Genomic DNA, 25804 nt, shown 5'->3' with positions numbered 1-25804 from the left:
AAGGCATGGCAAGTTTGGAAGAATGCGAAGGGAAGCTCTTGCTGACCTTATACAGGTTGAAGCAGATGAAAGAAGAGAATCCCCAGATTCGAGATAAGCTTGAAGTCTTGGAAAAGAATGTTGAAGACGAACTTCTTCAACTTGGTTGGACAATGGAGCAAGGTGAAGTTGCAGATTGTGCTATCAAGGAAGAGGAAGCGGTGATAGTTGAAGATGTTGCAGATATGACAACGATGGAGGATGAACTTGAGATTGATCAAGTTGGACCAGGATCGTGTAGTTTGCAGACATGGATGGATGAGGATACTCACATGGAGGAGCCTCATGATGATGATGTAAGTATTGTTGATACTTGTGTTTCACTTGAGCATTTGGTAGATGGACTGTATGCAGGGAAGGGAAAAATCAGTTTGCCGATGCTAGGGAGCATCTTACCATGGACGACTATAATGCGACCTTGTATGGAGAAGCAAGGATTGTTGATTGTTGCAGGACTTGTTGGGGTTGTTTGTGACCTTATGGTAGAAGGTGCAAAGGCCCGTGACAAGGGAGGAACATGATCGTTGCGGAGGATTGGGTCATGCTTTAGCCACATGGAGAATTGGCTAAGTGCCCGACATGACTCATGGATAGATTGGAGGGCACACACTTGAGGTATGATGATGCTTGGGTGGACTTCTCATGGCCGAGACCAAGAGCAACTCTTGGTGGAACCTTCAGTGGAGGAGCCATGATGGAAGGGACTCGTGATGTGATGATGATGATATGGTTGGGTGACCGAGTTCACTAGACCGAAGATTGCAGACTTGGATGAGGATGACCGATTGTTGTGATGGGTCTACTTGGTTGGACTACATGGACAACTTAGTCATGGACATCAGGTTGGAGACATGGAGCATGGCAGTCTTATGCAGGGACATTATGTGGGAGCACTTGTAGAGGTGTCACTTATGGGCATCCAATGAGGAGTGCCAAGGCAAGGATGTTGTGCAGATGGATTTGCTGGTGTGACATGGAGATGTTTTACTTATGAGCCGATGGAGAGGTTGTGCACTTATGTACAACAAGGCCATGGACTTGGATGGAGTTGTGAGCAGACTATGGAGCATTCCTACTACATGGAGAGCTGAGGCATCTTGCAGAGACCTTTGGGCCGAGACTTGCATGCTTGCTAGAGTGTTGGTTGGAGATGACTCATGGAGCTCAAGATGACATGAGATTGTTGTGACTTTTGGGGCTTCAGATATTGGAGTGATGGAGTTACAACGATGATGATGCCTTGGTGGAAACACTTGGGCATGGGTTGAGCCGAGACTCAACCACTTTTGAGACATGGGAGCTGATTGATCTATGATCATGGGTAGCACATGGATAGATGAGACAAGTGCATACTTGTTTCTATGACAGAATTTAGGGATGACACATTGTAGATATGATGGAGGTTGCTTCATGGACTTGGATGTGGCACACCGAGAGTTGGAGATTGATGAGATGATCTCTTCATACAGAGGAGATACACACATGGATGATGTTGGGATAGATGTGGCTAATTTCATTTAGCACATTGACACCAAACATCATGGACAGCATGTTGCAGATGAGATGAGGACTACTTCATGGACCTGAGCATGGCTTATACTTATATGGAGATGGATTCTTGATCGAGTTGAGGATGTGACAGGATGTTATGAGAAACAACTGATGGTGGCATGAGGATGTGCATTCTCATGGCTTGAGCGTGATAGTTGGACTGATCACCCGACTAGTTCAGACATGGGGGTTGACAATGTACAGAGATGTGTTAGCATTATGTTGGAGTACCATGGCAGCAGTTCACATGATGACACATGATGAGGTCGACACGGGATGTTGCAGTGGGCATGTAGCTTAGATGGAAGGACCAACCTTCCACGATGGGGAGCAGCATGTGGAGATTGTGACAGGGTGATCGATGATCATGGATTGAGATGATCTCTAATGTATGACATACCGATGAGGTGTATACCTTGGTATGTTGATCTTGGTGACAGATGGTTACCGAGGCGAGACATGATGGAGACGGTGGTTCTACATATGATGCAAAGATGTTTGCAGTATGTGGAGGAGTTGACATCATGGATGAGACAGATATTGATGATCTTGGTGGATGGCTACCAAAATGATATGTTGTCGAGGACGACAACGACTTCAGGTGGAGGAGGATGTAACGACCTGCGTTCTTCAGCATGAAGTGCGATGGTAAAAAGTGCGAGCTACTCCAACGATGCGATGACTTATGCACATTAGTGAGGGAGAGCTCCCTTGTTTATATGGCGTGGAGGTGTATGGAGGCCGACTTGGTGATAGTAGGGGCTTATGCGATGAAGCGTGGGCGTAGGGAGGTCGGCTGGGCAAGCCACCACCACGCCCTACACTTGGTATAAGTTGTATTGCGTTGGCTATCATTCCATCATCGCAAATCACTTGATCATCTTCGCACAAAGGAGTAGTGCGCAGATTCTAGTGCGCAAGACAAGAAGGTGAAGGCGCACATCTCATGCGCCGATTCTTGGGTGAGTCACACGGTGGAAGGTTGCACTTGGTGTTGGGTGAAGGTGCGGGCAAGGTGCGCCCGGTGATCGGTTGAGGCGTGCACGGGTGTGGCGCCCAATTTGTGTGAAGGCGCCCGAAGGTGAAACGAAGGAGCGCCCGTTTGTGCGAAAACTTGGCGACTCAGGTGAGCGCCCGCCCATCGTGCAAGTGTGCACGAAGACTTGTTGGTGTGTTGGGTTGTGAACGGAAGTGTGTCTCGGTTGGAGGCGCCCGTGTGTGGCGACTTGGAGGCGCGCCCAAGTTGGGCAAACAACACGATCGTGCGATGAGGTGAACGAGGGGTTGGTGAGTCGTGCGGCGATCGTGCAGAGGTGCCGACGAGCTGGGCAACCGAGTTTGCCGAAGTTGTGAAAATTGACTAAGTGTAAATTTGGGGTTTCCCAAGGTTTAACTTGTACATTGTAGAAGTGAAGATTGTATAATATATTGATATTTGGGAAGACTCATATTGGAGGGAGTTGCCCCTCCCTTTATACTGTCGTGCATTTCTCTTGTTTAATGCTGTTGATAATGAATGTGTATGGGTATTCATTGGTATAAAGGAACACATTAATAATACTTGGTTGCGAAACACAAATTAAGTAGGATAAGTGGAATGTTAGGCGTAGTCCACGAACATAAGTATTGGTGAAAAGAAAGTGTTTGGTGGTGCCGCACCTCGCTATAAGCGGTTGAAAGACTACCACAGGTGTAGGGGCGTGACATATGGCCTCTCGTAAAATAAAAGGCAAAGAACCTTGCCTTTCTGTTACCCCTCCAAACTCTCCCGCTTCAACTTCTCCTAACTCGGTGGGAAGCGACCTGGATTTTCTCTTAAAAAAGAAGACTCTGGACCTGCAAACCCTCACCATTCACAAACCTTGTTCACCTGGCTCCCCTCACATCAGCCCAACTTCGACTGGTAATATTACTGTCAGGCGGAAGCAGAATAGGGGTAGCAGGCATTTCTGCAGAAAGAAATCCAGTATCTCTCACTCCACATCGATGGACCGTTTCCTTATTGACATTCCTATTATAGATCTTTCTTCTCATGGGACTCTTAGAGCAAGGCAGCCCGTTGATCCTTCTCCATGACTCGCATCATGTCTATTAATATCAGGGGGCTGGGAGCGGACCCAAAATTCATAGCTCTCAAAGACTTGTTCCTTTCCTTATATCCTAATCTCATTCTCATACAGGAAACGATGCATAAGCGTACTGAAGCTGTCTCATATTTTAGGAAAATGTTTCCAAGCTGGCATATCACAGCCACTGACTCCACTGGCCTCTCTGGGGGTCTGGTTGCTTTATGGGATCCATCCTGGGTCTCGATCAAGGCTTTCAGATGTTTTGCTGGCATTTTGCTTGAAGCCAATTTTCGCGGCACTCCTGGTTTCATCCACATTCTTAATGTATATGCCCCTTACAAGGACCGTCTCGTTTTCTGGAATCGGTTTCTCTCGTCTGAGATAATGGAACTGGACTCCTTAATGATTGTGGGAGATTTAAACTATACTTTAAGCAATGATGAAGTTTGGGGTTGCAGTAGGAAGGTGGATCCTCTGGCTGGCCTTCTACAAGACGCCTTGCACTTATAATTTTGTAGACGTCTGTCCTACAAAAATAGCCCCCACGTGGGATAATGGAAGATCTGGTTCTGCTTATCTGGCCAAACCACTGGATCGTTTCTTAGTTCATGAAAAGTTGTTGGAACGTTTGGGTCTTTTAGGTACGGAAATCATTAACAATTTCACTTCAGATCACAGGCCCATCTCACTGCAATGGAGAAACACTAGAATCCGAAAGGGCTTTCCTTTCAAATTCAATAGAACTTGGTTGGATGACCCAGAGTTCAATGAACTTGTTCAGGAAACCTGGGAATGTCGCACTTCTCTCACTAGCACCTCCCCTTCACAGCATCTCCTTGACAATTTAGTTTCCCTTCGGAAAGTAGTAAAGCCCTGGCAAATTCGGAAGCAAAAATTGAATAGAAAAGCCCTAGAAGACATTCAGATGGAACTGGATAGGATTGCCTCAAGGATGACAACTCAATGTCTTCCCTTAAAGTTTCGTCTCCGCATAAAAGAACTGGAATTTAAGAAACACAAATTATTGTCTATTGAAGAAGCCACATGGAGACTAAAAAGCAGGGCTATATGGCTAAATGAAGGAGATCGTAATACCAATTCTTTCACCGATATGCAAACCATCGGTGGAACATTAACACAATCTGGGAGATTAGGGACGAGGAGGGGAAAACTTTTCAAACTCAGGAAGATATTTGCAATGCGGCTGTACAACACTTCCAGGAATCCTACAATAGGAATGAGAACATAATGGCTGAAGATATCATCTGGGGAATTGATCCATACCCTACAATGTTCAGAGATGAACAGAATGAAGAACTATACAGACCTGTTTCTGAAGAAGAACTTTTGAAAGTAATGAAATCTTTTAAGAAAGATAAATGTCCAGGTCCGGATGGATGGATGATTGAATTCTTCCTTCACTGTTTTGATCTAGTAAAGAAGGATCTCTCCCCTTTTTGATCTAAGATCATTGCTGGCAGAATGAGGTACTCTCTCGCGTTATATCTCACAAGAACAACATGGTTTCCTAAAAGATAGACTTATTCATGATGCTGTTGCAAACACACAGGAAAGTTTGCACTCCATCCACACAAAAAAACTTGAAGCAACCATTTTTCAAATTGATTTAAAGAAGGCATATGATTGCCTAGATTGGGGTTTTTTAAGATGTGTTCTTACCAAAATTGGTCTTAGACCAAACTGTACAAACTGGATTATGGCTTGTGTTGAAAAGGTAAATTTTGCCATTCTTATAAATGGACACCCTACTAACTACTTCCGTGCTGCTAGAGGATTGAGGCAGGGATGCTCCCTATCCCCGTTACTGTTCATCCTGGCAATGGATTGCCTAAGCCTGCATATCAAAAGGGTTGTTACGGAGGGACACTTCCGGCCTTTGATGATTAGCAAAAACAACAGCATACTCACAACCTTTTTGTTGATGACATCCTGATTCTGGGAATGCTCTGTCGTTTCACCTGGATATGTCTTTATAACATCCTAAAGAAATTCACAATGGCTACAGGTTTACAAATCAATGAAAGGAAATCTATTATCTTTCATGGAAAATGTGACAGGGAAACCATTGATTACATTGCAGGGTTGTATAACATTAAAGCAACTCCTATTCAAGAGGGAATGAAGTATCTTGGATATCACCTTAAACCCTCCTGCTACACCAAAGCGGACTGGCAATGGATCATTGATCGTTACTATAAAAGAATCTCTGGATGGGAATGCAAGTGCTTGTCGATGGGAGGGAGAGCTATACTTGCCCAAGCAATTTTAGCACAGCTAACTGTATATTGGGCTCACCTTTTTTATATACCAGCTAGCATTATTAACATGCTAAATCGACTTACAACAAATTTTATTTGGGGAGGCTGCAATGAAAAGAAGAAATTTCATTTAACCAAACTTTCTAATATTACTCTTCCAAAGGAACTGGGAGGTTGGGGGATTATGAATCTTCGTAAATTTGGAATAGCCTTATTATGTAAATCCTTATGGAGGGGCCTATACGGGGAAGGCACCTGGAGTATGTCCATAAAAAAAAAGTATTTGGGCAATAAAGACTTTGCTTTCTGGTATAGAAAAGGCACTATTGGATCCATTCAAGGCTCTGCTATCTGGCAAAGTTTCCGCAAAATACAATCCTTCTTCTTACAAAATCTCTCATGGAGCTTCCAAAACGGGAACAGAATTTTCATTGATTTGGATCCAATTTTTGGAGCTGGGAAGGATTGCTCTATTCCTCAGGAAATTATAAACGTCTTTCAATGAGCGGGCATCTTTGTTTGGGGACAGGTCATTGCGGGCTGGTAGGGACCTTCTCCTATATGGAAAGAAGCACAAGTTATGGGTCTACAAGGACAGTTGGCCTTACAATGGAACAAGATATTGACAATCATAAAAAATATTGGAATCTGTCGTATAGAGCCACATGACTATCTCACATGGAAGGGGAGAAGGAGGACAGATAGTATAAGCGTTGCTGATACCTATTTAACCATATCCAATATACAACCTCCCCAAACAGGTCGCCAATTTCCCACTGCCTTATGGAAAACAGGAGTTCCAAGCAAAATCATAATTTTCTCTTGGTTAGTTTTTCACAATAAAAACCTCATATGGGAGAATCTGCAGAAGAGGCAGTGGCAAGGGCCGGGCATCTGTTCAATCTGCAAAGCTGAAGCTGAAAATAATGAGCATATCTTCCTACAATGCAATCTCACCTCTCAGGTATGGAAAAACTTATCAAATTTATTTGGGTTTAGTTTTATAATGCATTCTTCCATAAAGGACTCACTGGAATGGTGGAGTGTGCAGAAGGTTTCCTGGAGATCCATCCCCCAAATAGTTATATGGACAATTTGGAAATGGAGGAACAATTTTTTGTTCCAAAACAAAAAGGAAGAGTTTCAACAAATAACTCATAAGGTTATCTCATATTACAACGTGTTCATGCCACAACTCAAACAACTAAGTAGTAAGCCCGTGGACATAACAACTTTTTGCTAGAATACCCAATGGGTTTTTTTGATGGTGCAACACAAAAAGGTATATGTGCTTGTGGTGTTTGCATTTCCATGAATGAACATCTAAAATTCAACCTTTACTGGAATGGAGGGAAAGGTACCAACAACAAAGCAGAGGCAATGGCACTTTCGGGCCTCTTATGTTTCAGCAAATTTCTAAACATCCCTGTTTTACATATTTATGGAGACTCCAAAATTATAATTGATCATGTCTTAGGGAAGATTTCCATAAATAACCCTTTTCTAATAGGATGGATGAAGAGAATTGAGATATTCTGGCAAGCACAAAATGGATTCTCTATTCAGCATGTTGACAGATCCCAAAATGAACAAGCTGACAGATTATCAAAGAAAGGTCTATCTCAAGAACCGGGCAAATGGCATATGGATATTCTTTTGGAAAACATCACCTATAACATGGAAGACTTTCTCCTTCCAGGAACATAACTCTGAACATATTTTCTCTTTTTTTCCCTGTTGATGGACTACCTCTGCTTGGCCACTGGGCATTTCACAGTGTCCTTTGCGAAGTGGGGTTTCTCCTTCGCAGATGGTGACTATCTTTTTCTTTTCAACAGGGTTTATTTTTCGCTCCAAGTATCGCGCTGTATTCTACCTATTAGTGTTACTATTTCACACAGCTTCCTTAAATTAGCTTTCACCGTTCCTTCCTTCTAATGTTTTAGGGGAAGATGACTCATGTTGTTACTACATGAAGCTTAGTATATTTGATTATTGTTTTTGATTGGCATGTTTTGCCAGACTATCTGTAATTTTTGTAAATTTCTCTCTGATATTAATATAAATAGCGCTTTTTTCGTACTGAAAATAAAATAAAATAAAAAATAAACAAAAATTCATACATTATACCAACTTTACCTATATTTACAACCATCTAATGGTTTAATACCACAATATTCATATTTCGCTTTTGTTCTTGCTCTGAGATTATATATATGGGTTGTTGATTTCATGGTTTATCTCCAATGTGGAATTAATTGGATATAGTTTTGGTCTACGTATGATTTCAACCACTCTCTAGATTGTTTTGTTCTTGTGTGGGCAGTTTTCTTCGTTACCCTTGTAACCCCAATACGTATCAACTCCATCAATGATCTAGTTCAATCGTTGTTGAATTGACAGTTCTCTTGCACTTAGCGTTACAATGGTAGTTTAATGACTTTTGGGAGATTGTTTCCGGTCGATTCGTTTTACTCAAAGGTTTTTTCTTGTGTTGCCTATTGCGGCTATGATTTTGTTTTGTTTTCAATGGCACCTGCCATTTTTTTGCCAGAATGGTAACAAGTGTGTCTGAATCTCCTTCTTGAACCTATTGCCTCTAACTATCGTAAGTTGGTTATGACTTCACAATTTATGAAGGGAAGGTGATTACTTGTTTGTTAAAATTCGCAACTAGGGCCAAACTCCATGTGGGTCATCTTATTCATGGCTGGTAATATTTTTATTAGACTCCTCTCGTCAAGAGGTGTAGGATTGATCTAAAGATCATTCAATTTCGATAAGTATTTATGGAGATATGAATTTATTTTGATTATGGAATAATTATCAAGCCTACCAACAACTCATGTAGGCTCAGAAGCCCAATAGTTGCATCTATTCAATTATCATCAGATGTGTATAAATACAAGAGGACTTTTCCTCATTTGGATTCACTCAACTCATCACATCTCTCTCTCTCTCCAGTGCAGTAAAGAGGCTCTTCTCTCCTGCGCAGTAGGTGACTCTCTCTCACACATGTGGAAGGAAGGATGCAGAATTTAGGGCTGCAACTATAGAACCAAAGTTTGACCAGCGTTGACCAGAAGACTCCCTCAGAACTGCGCTGTAGGTCCATCTGGACCTCCTCTGAAGGCTGCATTTTTTGGTGGTGGAATCAAGCTGATCTGACGGTCGGTTTGCGAGATATCGACTGCCCTAGTTTTGATGATGAAGCCGCTAATGCTGATGTTGCTGATCTAGGGTTTGCTACCGCTGATATGAATAAGATTTTTGTACTATTTCTCTCTGCTGAATTATTGAAGATAAAAGAAGATTTGATCAAAGGGTTTCCCCATATTGGGGTTTGTCCTTGGCTAGCTGCCACATCTTGTGTCTCTTGTCTTGGCTTGTTTTCTGTTGATCGTTTAATGTTCTATCTGCACTTTACTTATGCACATGTGATTGCTAATCTGTGAATAATAATAAGAAAGAAAAGTAAATTGCTCTAAGCATAGAACATACCATAAATTAACATGGTATCAGAGCTGAGGTGAAGACAAAGCCTGAGCAAGAGCAAGAGCAATCATCGGAGAGAAGATTGGCAAAGCTATTCTAAAAGAACTATGGGGTCCTCAACACTCTTCCCTGTCGAAGACAAGCTCCGTGAGAAAGCTGACTATCACGGATGGAAGATGTCTATCAATCTAACCTTAGAAGATCAAGGACTGTTGGACCATGTGAGAGGCAATATTGTTGAGCCTCCATCAAATGCACCCGCTGTTGCGAGGAACAAATGGAAAACCGACGAAGTCAAAACAAAGAAGATCATTCGGGACTCTATCAACAAGCGCTTGGTGGCCTACATCTCTGATCTGAACACCTCCAAGGAAATCTACGATAGACTGGTGAGTTTATTTAAAGTTAATGATGCAAATCAAGTTCTGTTTCTTAGAAATAAGTTGAAGGAAATTAAGAAGGGAAAGGATGAGAGTATGCAAGCATACTTCTTAAGGATCATCGAGATCAGGAATGATCTCCTATCTATTGGGGAGACTATTACTGATAGGGAAATGGCACTCACAACTTTTCGAGGATTACCATCCAAATGGTACGTGTTCAGGACTACTCTTCTGAACAATAATGTAATTCCTGGTTTCGAGGAATTAATGGCTAGATGCATTCAAGAAGAAGCAAAGGTTGAAGAGCAAGGAATGCCCATTCCTAAAGGTCCTCCTACTGCCTTTTCTTCTCATGCTAAGAAAATAAATAATTCCAGGACTAAATAAAAGAGAAAGGCTAGACCTAAGGGTGGAAGAAAAGGATGATGTTACGTTTGCGATAAACCAGGTCACTATGCAAAGGAGTGCCCTGATAGAAAGATCTCACACCGGGACGATGATCAAAATTCCTCTCATGGCAATCAAAGGAATGGGAAATCTAATAGCAAAGGTAAAAGGAGTGCTGGTAATCAAGGAAGAGGACAACCATTCAAGAAGGCTAAAAATTCCAGGTATGAATCCAACATTGTTGAAAACAAGCAAGATGAATATTATTTACTAGCTGCTCTATCTACCTCTACTCCTTCAGACTCAATGGGAATTTGGCTCATTGATAGTGGTGCATCAAGGCACTTCATTGGTTACAAAGAAGTTCTCCATAATCTAATAGAGAAGGAAACTAACCTGGAAATTGTCCTTGGAGATAATATGAAATATCCCGTGAAAGGTGTAGGCAATGTCTCTCTTAAATTGAATCAAGGAAATATGATCCACTTACAGGATGTATTATATGTACCTGACCTCAAGAAGAACCTGGTGTCCATCTCAGCAATGGAAGACAAAAGGCTACAAGGTGACCTTCAACAACTGCAAGGTACTTGTATGGAAAAATAATGTTAAAGATGCCTTCACTCTTGGGTTTCGAGTTTATTCATTATATCAGGTCGGTGGAAGTCCGCTAGGTGTCATGTCTTGTGACACATCTATTCAGTCTGAACTTTGGCATCGAAGGTTTGCCCACCTTCATTATAAAGCTCTACCCGATGTAAGACAAATGGTAACAGGGATGCTCGAATTCCAAGTAGAGAAAGAAGGTGTATGTCGAGGATGTGTCGAAGGAAAGCTCAAAAGGGGACCATTCCCCTCAAGCCAAAGCAAGACCTTCGATAAATTACAACTGGTTCACTTAGACATATCTGGTATGATGCCTGTGAACTCCTTGGGAGGATATTTATATTATCTTACTTTTATAGATGACTATTCTCGAACGACTTGAATATACTTCTTGAAAAGGAAGGATAAAGTGTTCTCTTGGTTTCAACACTTCAAAGCCCTGATCGAGAATCAAACCGAAAAGAAGATCAAGATCTTAAGGATTGATAATGGGACTGAATATGAAACTAACAAGTTTCATGACTTTTGTAAAGAGGTTGGCATTAAGAGGGAGACTACTACACCATATACTCCTGAATAGAATGGTGTGGCGGAAAGGTAGAACCGTACAATTGTGGAAGCTGTTTGTGCCATGCTCCATGATCAAAGACCTTCGAAGTTTCTATGGGCCGAAGGTGCAAACACCGCCGTATATGTACAAAACCGATGCCCTCATCAAGCATTGGGTTCCAAGACTCCTGAAGAAATGTTCACCGGTAAGAAACCTGACGTTTCTCATTTTAGAATTTTTGGAAGCCCTGTATATTTTCATGTTCTGAAAGAGAAAAGGAATAATTTGGATGCATCTGGAAAGAAAGGAATCTTTGTGGGCTATGGTGAAAATACTAAGGGCTATAGAATCTGTGTAGCCGATCAAAGGGAAGTCTTGATTAGTCATGATGTCACCTTTGACGAAGATATGGCCCTTAGTAAGGTGAGCAATCTTCCTACAGTAAGGAGCTCTTAAGAAGCTGACACCAGGGAACCACAAGAAAAAGAGTATGACGAGGCATTTGTACCTATTTCCAGATATACCACCATCCGATCGATGATAGCCCTTGCGGCTTCACAAGGATGGAATCTACATCAGATGGATGTCAAAACCGCGTTCTTGCATGGTTCGAACAAAGAAGAGGTCTACGTGGAGCAACCTGAAGGATTTGAGATTTATGATCGAAAATCTCATGTATGCAGGTTGAAGAAGGCTCTCTATGGGTTGAAGCAGGCACCCCGAGCATGGTATGAGAGGATCGATAGCTACTTGATGAAGCTGGGATTCACTAGGAGTAAAGCTGATCCTAACCCTTACTTTAAGGTTGAAGATGACAAAGCTCTCATACTGGTGCTGTATGTGGATGACTTCTTTCTAACAGGTGCAGACCCTCTCATTCACAAATGTAAGAGGGAGTTGGCTTATAAATTTGAAATGAAGGACCTAGGACTAATGCACTATTTCCTAGGACTTGAAGTTTGGCAGAAGCCAAGGGAAATTTTCCTATCTCAAGGAAAATATGTGGTGAAGATATTGGAAAGATTCGGTATGGTGGACTGCAAGCCTGTGACTACCTCAAAGATCTTAACTTTCAGAAGTTATATGGTAGTGATGTCAGACTAGATTTGAGAAATGCCTCTGAGTTTCATAAACTCATTTGCATTGATGTTCTTAGTGAACCTCTGTTTGGACATATGTTTTGCAGTGAGCATGGTGAGCTTATATTTGATTGATGCCAAGAATCTTCTAAGATGTCTTCGGGGCACAATCTCTCATGGATTGAGATACACTGTCGGAAATATGAAACTGCATGATTATTCGAATGCTGAGTGAGCAGGCAGTGTGGAGAGCACTTCTCAGTGCTGGTTCTCTTTGGAATCTGCGTCGATATCTTGGATGAATATGAAGCAGAAGTCGGTGGCTCTAAGTACCGCCAAGGCAGAAAACATTGCTGCTAGTATGACCTCCTGTGAGGTAGTCTGGTTGCGGAAGCTCTTCAGTGAGTTGTTTGTACACATTATGAATACCACTGTGATTCTCTATGACAACCAGAGGTGGGATTCGATTATAGAGGAATCTCATATTCGATGATTGCTCCAGCAGATAAACATCAGATGCTGCCTTATCTGGGATATGGTAAGTCGATGAGTAAGGAGGCTCCATCGCATTGAGACTGATGTACAGGTCGCTGACATTTTGACAAAGCCCCGGGGAAAGATCAAATCTGTGATTTTCCCGAACGACTTGGAGTCATCAAGAGACCCTTGTAAAAGGGTCCTGCATGTTGCATACATTGAGCTCTGGGAGCTCTAGGGGCTTGCGGTTCTTACTGGAGCAACATACAACCATTGGGTGACTCACCCTCCCCTGGTGGTGTGCATTGAGATAGGATGATTTGCTCTCCTGTGGACAAGATGATTCGCTTTCTTGTGAGACAAGATGATTGGCTCTCTTGTGGGACAGGATGATTCGCTCTCCTGTGGACAGGATGATTCGCTCTCCTATGGACAAGATGGTTCGCTCTCTTGTGGGACATGATGATTTGCTCTCCTGTGGACAAGATGATTCGCTCTCTTGTGGGACAGGATGATTCGCTCTCTTGTGGGACAAGATGATTCACTCTCTTGTGGATAGGATGATTCGCTCTCCTGTGGACAAGATGATTCGCTCTCTTGTGTAGCAAGATGATTAGTTCTCCTGTGAGGTCTGGATGATGTGTTCTCCATGACAACTGTAGCAGGATGATTAGTTCTCCTGTGAGGACGGGATTGATTAAGTTCTCCTGTCGAGGCATCCTACCCATGTAGTCAGGGACTCATGGGAAGTACCTCTCATCTGATCAATGAGCAGGGAAATAAAGTTAGGGACCATAGTAGTACCGATGGACGCATCGCTGTATCTACCGTACTCCCTACGTTAGGATGACCTTCATTGATCTGGGATCAATGATACTGGTTTGGGACCAGTGGTAGGAGTGGTACCTACTATGACGCTAACTTCGGGTCGGTTGAGACTGGTCTGGGACCAGTGGTACGCACTTTGAGACTGACTTTGAGTCAGTGGAGGATGATACCGGTCTGGGACCAGTGGTAGGAGTTGTAGTCACTGTGACGCTGACTTTGGGTTGGTTGAGACTGGTCTGGGACCAGTGGTACATACTCTGAGACTGACTTTGAGTCAGTATGATGGATCCTCGATCATTTCTTCTTCTTCATAATTTGGACAAAAGTAGAGCAGAACAAAACAGAGCAGAGCAGTGCAGATCAGTACAAGGCAGAACAAAATAGAGTAGAACAGTACAAATCAGTACAGGGCAGAACAAGACAAAGCAGAACAGACAGAATAGAGCAGAGCAGGGCAAGGGTCAAGCTGTACAGGGCAGTGCATTTAATGGATGAATAGTAGCGACCAACAGACAGATTGCAGATGGAGTTCTCCCTAGTTGAGAGGGAGTGTTAAAATTGGCAACTAGGGCCAAACTCCATGTGGGTCATCTTATTCACGGCTGATAATATTTTTATTAGACTCCTCTCGTCGAGAGGTGTAGGATTGATCTAAAGATCGGCCGATTCCGATAAGTATTTATGGAGATATGAATTTATTTTGATTATGGAATAATTATCAAGCCTACCAACAACTCATGTAGGCTCAGAAGCCCAACAATCGCATCTATTCAATTATCATCAGATGTGTGTAAATACAGGAGGACTTTTCCTCATTTGGACTCACTCAACTCATCACATCTCTCTCTCTCTCTAGCACAGTAAAGAGGCTTTTCTCTCTTGTGCAATAGGTGACTCTCTCTCACACATGTGGAAGGAAGGACGCAAAATTTAGGGCTGCAACTGCAGAACCAAAGTTTGACTAGTGTTGACCAGAAGACTCCCTCCTCAGAACTGTGCTATAGGTCCATCTGGACCTCCTCTGAAGGCCGCATTTTTTGGCGGTGGAATCAAGCCAATCTGATGGTCGGTTTGCGAGATATCGACTGCCCTAGTTTTGATGATGAAGCTGCTAATATTGATGCTGCTGATCTAGGGTTTGCTACTGCTGATGCTGCTGATCTAGGGTTTGCTACTGCTGATATGAATCAGATTTTTGTACTATTTCTCTCTGCTGAATTATTGAAGATAAAAGAAGATCTGATCAAAGGGTTTCTCCATATTGGGGTTTGTCCCTGGCTAGCTGCCACATCTTGTGTCTCTTGTCTTGGCTTGTTTTTTGTTGATTGTTTAATGTTCTATTTGCACTTTACTTATGCACATGTGATTGCTAATCTGTGAATAATAATAAGAAAGAAAAGTAATTTGCTCTAAGCATAAAACATACCATAAATTAACACTGTCGGATCTACTGTTTAGAGGTAATTTTTTTAAAATAATTCTCTTCGGTTGTAATTTCTTTAACTCTTCCATTTCTGTGTAAGAGACATTCCAAATTACTAATTGGTTGATTATTTCGTTCTATAGGCTTGCGAGAAAAACCCTGTTGAGGTTTTGTGCCAGTGGATGCCATTCACCTCGAAAGAGGCCGAATTAGGGCTGATAATGCAATTGTTGAACCGAAAGGGTAAGCACCGTTCGGCAAAAGATTTCCCCTCTTATTTTTCTTAAAGGTTTTTTGAATATAGTGTCTCTTCTAATTTATTTACTTGTGTGTGTCTTCCATCAAACCTTTTTCACTATACTTGGCCTTAGGGTTTTCATGCTTGTGAAAGGTTTTTAATGAACGATTATAAGATATTTTCCTTCTAGTTGTTCTGCAATCAATTTTATTTGGTATCAGTAGATTTATATGCATGATTGCTTTACCTCTACCAAAACGTAGGGTTTCTAGTTTTTATTTAACAAGAGGGCTTCTTCGTTTTCTTTTCACAGTACATATATTACATTTTAACCTGAACTCTCTAGGCTAATTTTTCTTTATTTCTCACATGATACTTTAACGGAGCTATGTTGTGTTTAAAGGTCATTAATTTATTTCTGGTTCTTATCCCAATTAAGGACAACATTTCAAATTCGCTTTATTGAAATTATATACAGAGCTTGTAGTTACTCTAGCAATGCGTAAAATCCTTTTGACTCTGGTTTTTTTTAACAATGAAGACACCATAATGCTTCTTCAATCACAGAAGGTATGGTCTTGACCTCATTCTTAGAATTTCCTTTATTATTATTTATATAACCAACAATAACCTCCAAAATTTTTATGCTATTTATTGCAGGTGTTCCTCCTTTCATGAGTCCGAGCAGCATTTGGGGTTACTCTGGAATTTCATTTTTTAACTTGTAGTTCAATCCTTTTCTTCCAGGTTGGAAACACTACTCTGTCCTCTTGTTATTATTTTGTATAAGCAAGTTGTATTTTCTTTTGCAGGAGAACGATACTGTTATTCCGCTTCAGTTTTCTTGTTATGTCGTTTATTGTAGAGACTTACAACAATAATGCCTAAGTAAAGATAGGCACTGTCGTTTTTAATTATCTTATGAAAATTAGTTTTGTTCAGTCCTTTTTTGACTGGACTGATTAATTTACATCATAAATTCTATATAAATTATTTTTCTGGTTATAATGGATTACTTGAGTAAAACTCTATATTTGAAAACTTGGTTGTTTATACTTATAAGGTTATTCTTTAATTGTTGTATGCCTATAAGAAATTTCTGTAAGCAATTCTCTTATTTCCCTTTTTCTTCTCAATGATTGTTCCCTTCATAGACTTGTTATGTAGTTTACGACTAGAATTTCCTCTCAAACTCATAATTATATTTTTCGTGTTTATATATACACAAGCAATTTCTACTTTCTATAATTTTATGTTTTTTTGTTTGCTATCACAGTTATCATTAAATTCAGTGTTGCGAACATCTTGATAACATCCCGATTTTACCTCAAAATCATGATTTTTTGGCCTAGCCAAGGTTTGTCGATTTTTAAAGATATTTTTATGGTATCTTAATTTTGCCGATGTTTGCCGATTTTTACCGATATTTTCCTGATTTTTACGATTTTTTGGTTTTCTGGACCCTTGCCGATTTTATCCCGATGCCGATGTTTGCAACATTGATTAAATTGTCAATAATAGTAAACATATTTTTTTTCTGTTTCTCAGGAGTTTATTTTGAGGCACTAAAGGTTGATAATTTTTCCTTTGATGTCTCCAAAACCTTGGGTTTGTTGAGTCTCAAATTTATCCTTACTTCCAACAACACCAAAGTTCAACTATTCCTCAAAAGATATTACACTTACTGTCCATTCTACATGGATTCTACTACCAAATTCTATTCGGTCCCTTGATGAGATTTCTCTATTTGTAAGATCAGAAATCTTTTGATTTCTAAATATTGAAATATCAGACTTACATGCTTAAATGCCTATTGTAAACATATAATTCTTATTATCAATAAATATTATTTTCTTTTTATGGATGATTAAATTATTGGAAATTGTTCCTTCCAACTCCAACATGAAATTTTTTCACTATTCTTAATTTATTTGTTTCACATGTTCATTTCTGTTAAGAATATTCACTTCTAAACTATTTCCTTCTTAGATCTCTAAAGAAAACACCACAGATTTTTCTACAATATTGCTCTTTCGTTTCTCATCCAGAGTTGTAAATTTCTAACAAGAAGGCAGGTATATGATTTACACTGTAATCACCTATACACTTTTTTTGAAATATCTAAAAGACTAATGCTATATCATTTTCAGAGTTCTCTTTTGCAATTTTATATTTACAAGCACAAATATAATGAAAAAGGTTAAAACTACTTATTAACATAAGTGGATTCCTCTTCATGCATTTCTATTTTTATATGTATTTGCAAAAATGAAAAACAAGGCCTTTAACATTCATCCTCTTTCTTTCATATTATATAAAATAACACGTTCATATTCCTATAAGTTTATATTATAACATATGCATAAAATTTTACAGTTAGGACAATAATTTTCATTCACTAAGTAATTATGAATTCTAGAAGATAATATAACTAGGTTCCTATCTATAACATATAATGAGAAACAAAGTTAGAATCGCCTACTTGAAATAATTCCGGGAATTATATGGCTAGTTACTTGGCTCCTCCCAGCCTTGACACAACAAACCTTGCTTGCCTCCCCAAGTAAATTAGGCTTGCAAGTTTCTTTTTCTCTTTTTTGTCTATTCTCCCTGCTTCTTTTCAATCTCTCTCAAATTCTATTCTCAGAATAGAGGAGACAAAAACAAGAGAATTATCAGATACATCCATCTACTACTCTTTTGGGCTCAAGGATCATGTGCAAGGCATCAAAGGTATGTCCATGTCAAGATGCCATGCCCAAAAAGTTCCCTACATCACCCTCACAAGAGGAAAAGGAGTGGCGTGTCATCAAATATTTCAAGCATTGGGCTCCAAGGTGATGTACAAGCCATCCTTTGTCATCTCAAGGAAGACCATCATCATCTAGGTTTGCATCTAGTGATGCCCATCAAATAGTGTCAAGGCCATCCTAGGGGCATCTTGGGTCCATTGGGCACATCATCAATATCTCCAACACTAGGCATCATGGGAGAGGACATGTCACATGTTCTCTATGCTAGTGTAATTGGTAGTTTGATATATGCAATGTTATATACTAGACCAAACATTGCACATATAGTAGAATTATTGAGCAGCTATATGTCAAAAACCAGGGAAGGAGCATTGGGCAGTAGTAAAGAGGGTTTTCAAGTATTTGTGTACCATTGTTAGTTATGGATCATGCTACCAAAGGAGACTAGGACTGAACAAAATGTTGGACATACATGGCTTTGTTGATGTAAACTGGGCTAGAGATTTAGATTGCAGAAGATCTACAAGTGCATGTGTATTTAACCTATTTGAAGGAGCAATTATTTGAATGAGTAAGAGACAACCTATAGTGGCACTCTAAACTACAAAAGTTGAATACGAAGTAACCACTCATGCAAGAAAGGAAGCAATATTTCAACAGAAGATGTATGCAGACAGACACATGATTGAGCACAACATTGAAGTAGGAAACTTGGTTTTCTGAGGTTGCAACCATATAGATAGATCTCATTGAAAAAAACAGGGTAGAGAAATTGAAGCCATGTTTCTATGATCCCCACAAAGTGATACAGAGAGGTGGCTTATGACCTTGAACTGCTAGAAGGGAGCTAAATCCATAATGTCTTTCATGTATCTTTTCCTAAAAAGGGGTATTGGGGCAGCAAGTTATACCTCCAATCAAGCTGCCTCCACTAGACGAAGATGGACAACTAGTCTTGATTCCTTAGGATATTGTGGACACCAGAGAGAAGAGGTTAGGGAGCAGGGTAATAAGGGAATATCCTATCAAGCAGAGAGACTTGCCCCAGGAGGATGCCACCTGGGAACGAGAGCAGATTTTGCAACACCTCACTTTGCAATTGCTTGAGGACAAACAATCTTGTGAAGGGAGGACAATCATATCTCTTTCCAAGCGATCATCATAGGGAAATGACTGATTACCTTATCGGATTCCCGTAGGCTATTGTAAAAAAAGGGAGTCAATTGATTATTTATGGTCATCTCTAAGGTGATATTGAGTAATTAAATTAAAAAGAGATTATTAAGTGACTTTTGATTAATCATGTCCCATCCCAAGTGATCATCAAAGGGGAATGACTCATTAGCCTATTGGATTCCCATAGGCTATAGTAAAAAAACATGAATCAATTAATTATTTAATTCTCTAAGTTGATATTGAGTAATTAAATTAAAAGGATATTATTAAGTGACTTTTGATTTATTAAGGAATAAAACTTTGAAAAGTCACTTCATATTATTGAGAGGGGAAAAGGTAAAAGGGGAGATCAATGGTATTTTTATGACCCATGGTAATCGCCCATGGTATTCTATTTCTTGTAGCCCATATCATTACAAGGAAGATTGGAGCTTGCTGATGGGTATTGATTGGTGATTTTCTTTTCTATTATGATTTGAGAGCTCATTGAGCATTTTGCCATAAATCAATTTCGGTGTTGAGATCATACACCCTAGTTGATCAAAACTAGTTTCGGTGGGGATATTCAACCACCCTAGCTAGTCTAAAGGAGTCATCTAGATTCCTCAAAGGTGCTAATTAGAGAATTTAATTACAAGAGTTTGTGGGAGCTGAAGGAGTAACACATCATCATTACAATGACTCTTATTTTCCTCAAGGCCGTATTATTTCACTATGTCTAGGAACTCAAAGAGACCAAATTGTTTATTGCATGAAATCAAATTATTGGAGGACAAGTATTTGCTGGGCTGAATTTGTCTACTAAAGCCGAGATTCAAGTAGGCAGATGGTCTATTTCTATTGGTCACGTTCTTCACTCATGGGCTGAGCCAAATAAAGGGACATCTATTGAGGTCAAATTGCAGGCCGAGTTACATCTTTGGAGGACAAGTTACAGTCTCTTGTGGGTTGAGATTATACTCTATTTGTTGGAAAATCAAAGTAATTATATTAGGGTTTGATTCTCCTTTCTTGATAATTACTTGTGAGTGTGTTGGCTTCTTTTACTTCTTTATTATGTTATCTTTCATCAAGCAATTACCATATTATGTGTGTATGAAGATCACAAAACAAGAGACACGAGATATAGGCACTATGCCAGGGAAAAACTCCCATTGAGGGGAAAACCCAGTCAAGATAATTCTTCCTTTATATAGTGTTATTTGAGACTCTTCACCCTAGACCAAGATCAGACTTTCCCTCCACACCAAGTTAACCTCCCAGATCTTTGACCCTTTCCAACAACTTCGACTAGGCATCAGCTTCCGCCAACAACCAAATCTTAGGAGACTTCAATCTCCCAATCCAGACCACAAAACAGAGAGAGAGGCAACAAAAATTCAATTTTCTTCCTCTCCCCCAAACTCGCACTTCTTTCAACCTCCCGACAACAAAATTCTCACTTCACTAGCTCTTCTCAAGATATCGAACTAGCTTGAGAGTTGATGCTCCAAATAACTTTGACCTTCTTGTATATATAGGCTTCTTGTGGGTCGAAAAAGATCTCTCTTAGGCCGACTTGATGTGGAGTGTACATAATTCATATTTGACTCAATACTACACCTTTTTACATGATTCAAAAGCCCAAGAAGGACCTCTGTGAATGTAAAATGACTCTATAAACTTAATATTAATCCTATGAGTCCATAATTGGAACTTTGACTAATATAATTATGACCCAAGCATGAAACCCATGATCTAATGACTCAAGTACATTAATGAAGATTGAACATAGTTACATTTTCTAGCACTCCTTCTTGACTAGGGAGGTATTCATAATGTACAAATACAATGGAAGATCTCAAACTATATGAACCATGAAGAACTTTTAGGCACCACAATGCCATGGACTAGATTCTTGACCAGAGCAATCTATCCAATCAGTCATTCATCAATCTATGCACCGCAATGCCATGAACTAGATTCCTGACCAGGGCAATCTATTCAATCAGTCACTCAACAGTTTAGGCACCTCAAAGCCACATACTAGATTCCTGACCAGGGTAATTTATCCAAGTGGGAATAAGGTGGACTCAAGCTTTCAACCCCTCTAGGTACCATCATGCTTACTTGCTAACCACCAACCCAAACATATAGGTGTGTATCCAAAACAAAGCTCGATAACCAACACCACCTTTTTCAACTTCGGGACCCAAACATCAACTTGAAGTGCTAGCCAAATGTCTCCCCAGGCAATGCTTCACTCGCAAAGCCTCAACAAATCTCTTCCACTTTCTTATCATCAATACAATCAACAATATCTACCAAACCAAGTAGGTTCCTTAGATATTCAAACTTCTTATTAGGAAGAGCCTTTGTAAGTATGTTTGCTACTTGTTCATCTGTCGACACATACTCCAACTTCACAATCCCATCCTGCACCAAGTTCCTAATAAAGTGGAACTTATTATTGACATGTTTCGTCCTCGAATGAAACACAGGATCTCTAGACATCTTGATACAACTTTGATTGTCATAATTAATCACAGTAGGACCCAAAGACTTCTCTAACAAATCTGTCAGAAGCTTCCTCAACCAAACAAGCTCTTTTCCTACTTCACATGTCAGAAGCTTCCTACTCGTCCATGAGATCATAACAACTCCCAGACTAAAGCATCCTCCAGTAGCGCTCCTTCCATCGGCCTCACTGCCATCCCAATCAGAGTCTGTGAAGCCAATTAACTTGACTTCCTTACTATCATACTTTAGGCAGTGATGTATAGTGCCACGAAGATCCCTTAATATATGTTTGACAACCATCTAGTAATCATGACGAGGCTCCAACTGAAACTGACTAAGAATGTTCACTGCAAAACATATATCTGGCCTAGTATTTACCAGATACATCAGGGAACCCACCAACTGTCGATATGAGGTAGGATCCACGAGACTAGAGTCAGAGCCCCTCAACTTCTTGAGGTTGGTGATCATAGGAGTAGTCATCGACTTGGAATCCATCATCCCAAATTTTTGCAATAACTTGATGATGTACTTTCCTTGCCCCAAATATATCTCCCCAGGTCTCTGCCATACTTCTAGACCTAGATAATAGTGCATCAGTCCTAGATCCTTTATTTCAAATTCAGCTGACAACATCTTCTTGCATTCTTGAATTCTTCGCGCTACACTTGTGATGAATAGATCATCCACATATAGTAGAATAATGACAGGCTCATTATTCATGACCTTGATGTAGAGATTCAAATCAGTAGAACTCTTCACGAACCCAATTCTAAGAAGATATGCATCCATCCATCCATACCATGTCCTAGGTGCTTGCTTCAAGCCATATAGGGCCTTCTAAGTCTGCAAACATGAGAGTCCCTGCTATTTACTTCAAAGCCCTCGGGTTGTTTGATGTACACTTCCTCATTAATGGTCCCATTCAGAAATGCGGTCTTAACATCTATTTGATGGATATTCCACCCCATTGTAGCAACCAATGAAACCAATGATCTAATGGTAGTGTACCTTGTTGTAAGTGCAAAGGTTTCTTCATAATCAATGCCTTCCTTTTGAGAGAAACCCCTTGCAACGAATCTTGCTTTGTACTTGTCTATACTTCCATCAATAACATGTTTGATCTTATAGATCCACTTCGATGTGACAATCGATTTGTCACTAGGTCTAGGAACAATCTCCCAAACCCCATTCTTCATGATGGATAGATATTCTTCCTGCATAGCTTTCTTCCAAACCTCTTCATGCTCAACTTCCTTGAATGTAGATGGTTCAACTTCAATTAACTTTGTCATATATGCAGCATAGCCAAAATATCTCTTTGGTTTCTTACTTTCCCTGAAGGAACCTTTCACAACTTCATGTCCTTCAACATCTTCTAATGTAGCTTTCAACCAATTTGGCCTCTTCCTTGTGGTTGGGACAACCACCGATTGAATAGGCTCACTTGGTCCTTCTTCTTCGATATTTGTAGTAGAGTTTTCATGATGAACTTCTTCTTCAAATATGGGAACTTCTTCGTCATTAGAATCAATAGGAATATCCTTTGATTTCTTGTATGCTTGATTTTCATTGAATATGACATCCTTGATTACTTCAATGTGTCTTCCTTCCTATATGTAGATTCTGTTATGCTCTTGACGTGCGAGAAATGCCAGAATACCAGAAATGCGAAGAAATATAGCCCAGAACACATAATAAAATGAGAAAAACAGCAAGTATTTTATTATTCAGAAATAGATTCAATGTTCACTTGCCTCTTCGAGGGGGCAACCTCCAATAGAGCAGAGCTCGATTACAATAAGACTCTTATGATCTTTCCTTTACTAACTAAGACTATTTATAGCTAAATGACATCCAAAACCCTAACTACTAGTGGTCCCTTGCATAACTCGGGTTAACCACTTTATTTATTAACTATGGCCCATTTACAACTAACTATGGTCCCTTTTCTCTAATGCGGGTCAACCACTTACAATTATTAATGTGGGCTTTATTTACTCTCTAACTAACTATGACTATGACTCGGCCCATTGGGCTTATTACATAAATAAAGGGGTTAGGGTTGGACCCTAACATGCCCTCCCCCATCAAAAGCAACTTTGTCCTCAAGGTTGAAGCTATGGAAACTGCAGAAGAATAGTGACTGGTTCCCAGGTCACATCTTCTAGAGAGGTGTCTTTCCACTTGACGAGGACTTCCTTGATCGTGTGACCATGGAGATGTCTTTCATGGGTATCGAGGACCTGTTCTGGGTGGAGCTAGAGTGAGCCTTCCTCATCCAATTCGGGTAGACTGGTTTGAATTTTGCAATTGTTTGCCACCACTTTCTTGAGGCATGATACATGGAACACTGGATGGATTTTTGAAGTTGGTGGCAAGGCTAGTTTGTAGGCGACTGCTCCAATGCGCTAAAGTATCTGATAAGGTCCATAGAATTTTGGTGCTAGTTTCTGGCAACCCTTTTCTTTGAGAGATGTTTGCTTATATGGTTGCAGTCGCAGGAATACATGATCCCCTTCTTGAAATGTGCGCTCAGAACAATGTTGGTCTGCCTGTTGCTTCATTCGGTTTGGAGCTTGATGTATAGTATCTTTGAGATGAGCTATCATGGCAACATAGTTCTGTAGGAGTTGATCAACTGCCTGCACCTTAGAACATCCAAGGATATAAGAAATAGGTGAAGGTGGGAGTTGGCCATACACTGCCTTGTATGGAGTCATCTTGGTGGCTTCATGATAGTTAGTATTATACCACCATTCAGCTAAAGGTAGCCACTATACCCATTGATGTTGCTTTTCAGAAGTGAAGCACCTTAGATATGTCTCCAAACATTTGTTGACTGCTTCTGTTTGACCATCGGTTTGGGGATGATAGGCAGTACTTAGTTGGAGTTGCGTGCCTTATAGCTTGAAAAGTTCTTGCCAAAATTTGTTGGTGAAAGTGGGGTCGCGATTAGACACAATGGAAGTCGACATGCCATGCAGTTTGAAAATCTGGTCCATGAAAGCTTGAGCCACCAAAGTGGGGGTAAATGGGTGGGGTAGAGTGCAAAAATGAGCATATTTAGAAAGTCTATCCACAACCACCATGATGACGGATTTGTTGCCCGACTTTGGGAGACCAGTGATGAAATCCATGGAAACATCTGTCCAGACAGAGGCAGGGAGTGGCAATGGTTGTAAGGTTCTTGGTAACTTGACTGTTTCTCCTTTGTTGCATTGACACACATCACATTCAGCTACAAAAGTAAGAATGTCATTTTTCATGCTAGTCCAAAAGAAAGAACGATGAGCGTGAGCATAAGTCTTTTGAAAGCTTGAATGCCCTATAGTTGGAGATGAGTGCAACTCTTCCAAAATGCGGGTTTTGAGGGTGGATGTCGGCGATATAACTACTCGATCCTTGTAGCGAAGAATATCATCCTTCCAAGAGTAGTCGGCTGAGGAATTAGGATCTTCTCTCAAGTTATTAATAAGTTGGGAGAGAGACAAATGTGATAACCATTCCTTGTGGGCCTCTTCAATCCAATCTAGTATGGGAAGAGAGATTGATAGCAGGGTGCTTTCATCCTCAAATTGGCGCGATAAAGCATCAGCTACTACATTGTCACACCCTTTCTTGTAAATTATCTCATAATCATATCCCAACATTTTGGCTAGCCATTTATTTTGCTGTGGCGATGATAGACATTGCTCCAAAAAATATTTTAGGCTTTGATGGTCTGTGCGGATTTGGAAACGTCGCCCCAACAAGTATGGTCGCCAAGTGTCTATTGCATGTAAGATGGCCATCATTTCTTTCTCATAGGTAGATTGACCCAAATGTTTTCCACTCAGTTGTTGGCTGGTGAAGGCCAATGGTTGACCTTCCTGCATTAATACAACACCAATACCAGTACCGGAAGCATCACATTCAATCACAAAAGATTTGGTGAAGTTTAGTAGGGCCAATATGGGAGTGGAGCACATG

At 40.4% G+C, this 25804-nt stretch overlaps 2 protein-coding genes across 10 annotated transcripts in view; both read left to right on the top strand.

The window, feature by feature from the left end:
- Positions 1-25804, top strand: part of LST8-1 (Transducin/WD40 repeat-like superfamily protein) — a 204168-nt gene that overhangs the window by 4534 nt on the left and 173830 nt on the right. For 3 of the 9 annotated variants that reach the window (XM_089426444.1, XM_089426431.1, XM_089426436.1), the window contains exons 2-4: positions 15310-15409; positions 15946-15974; positions 16065-16151. The gene's annotated coding sequence lies outside the window, so the exon portion shown is untranslated. The remainder of the gene's footprint in view (positions 1-15309; positions 15410-15945; positions 15975-16064; positions 16152-25804) is intronic. The other 6 variants (XM_089426433.1, XM_089426424.1, XM_089426432.1 and 3 more) reach the window with 2 other exon arrangements.
- On the top strand, positions 4908-6443 carry LOC149263515 (uncharacterized). The gene is made up of 2 exons (XM_089388747.1): positions 4908-5046; positions 5686-6443. Exons 1-2 carry the CDS (start codon positions 4908-4910, stop codon positions 6441-6443), a joined length of 897 nt encoding a protein of 298 aa, XP_089244873.1.

The sequence above is a fragment of the Pinus tabuliformis genome, chromosome 6, assembly GCF_031772625.1.
Source record: "Pinus tabuliformis cultivar Carrire ecotype Pingquan chromosome 6, CPIR1, whole genome shotgun sequence".
Taxonomy (NCBI): domain Eukaryota; kingdom Viridiplantae; phylum Streptophyta; class Pinopsida; order Pinales; family Pinaceae; genus Pinus; species Pinus tabuliformis.
Note: the sequence above shows the minus strand (reverse complement) of the source record. Positions and strands in the feature narration are given on the sequence as shown.

Bases quoted from the DNA above. Each gene is read 5' to 3' on its own strand.
- LOC149263515 (XM_089388747.1), top strand. From the start codon at position 4,908: ATGGCTGAAGATATCATCTGGGGAATTGATCCATACCCTACAATGTTC. The intron at 5,047-5,685 runs GTCCGGATGGAT...CAATGGCTACAG, and splicing joins TAAGAAAGATAAATGTCCAG to GTTTACAAATCAATGAAAGG.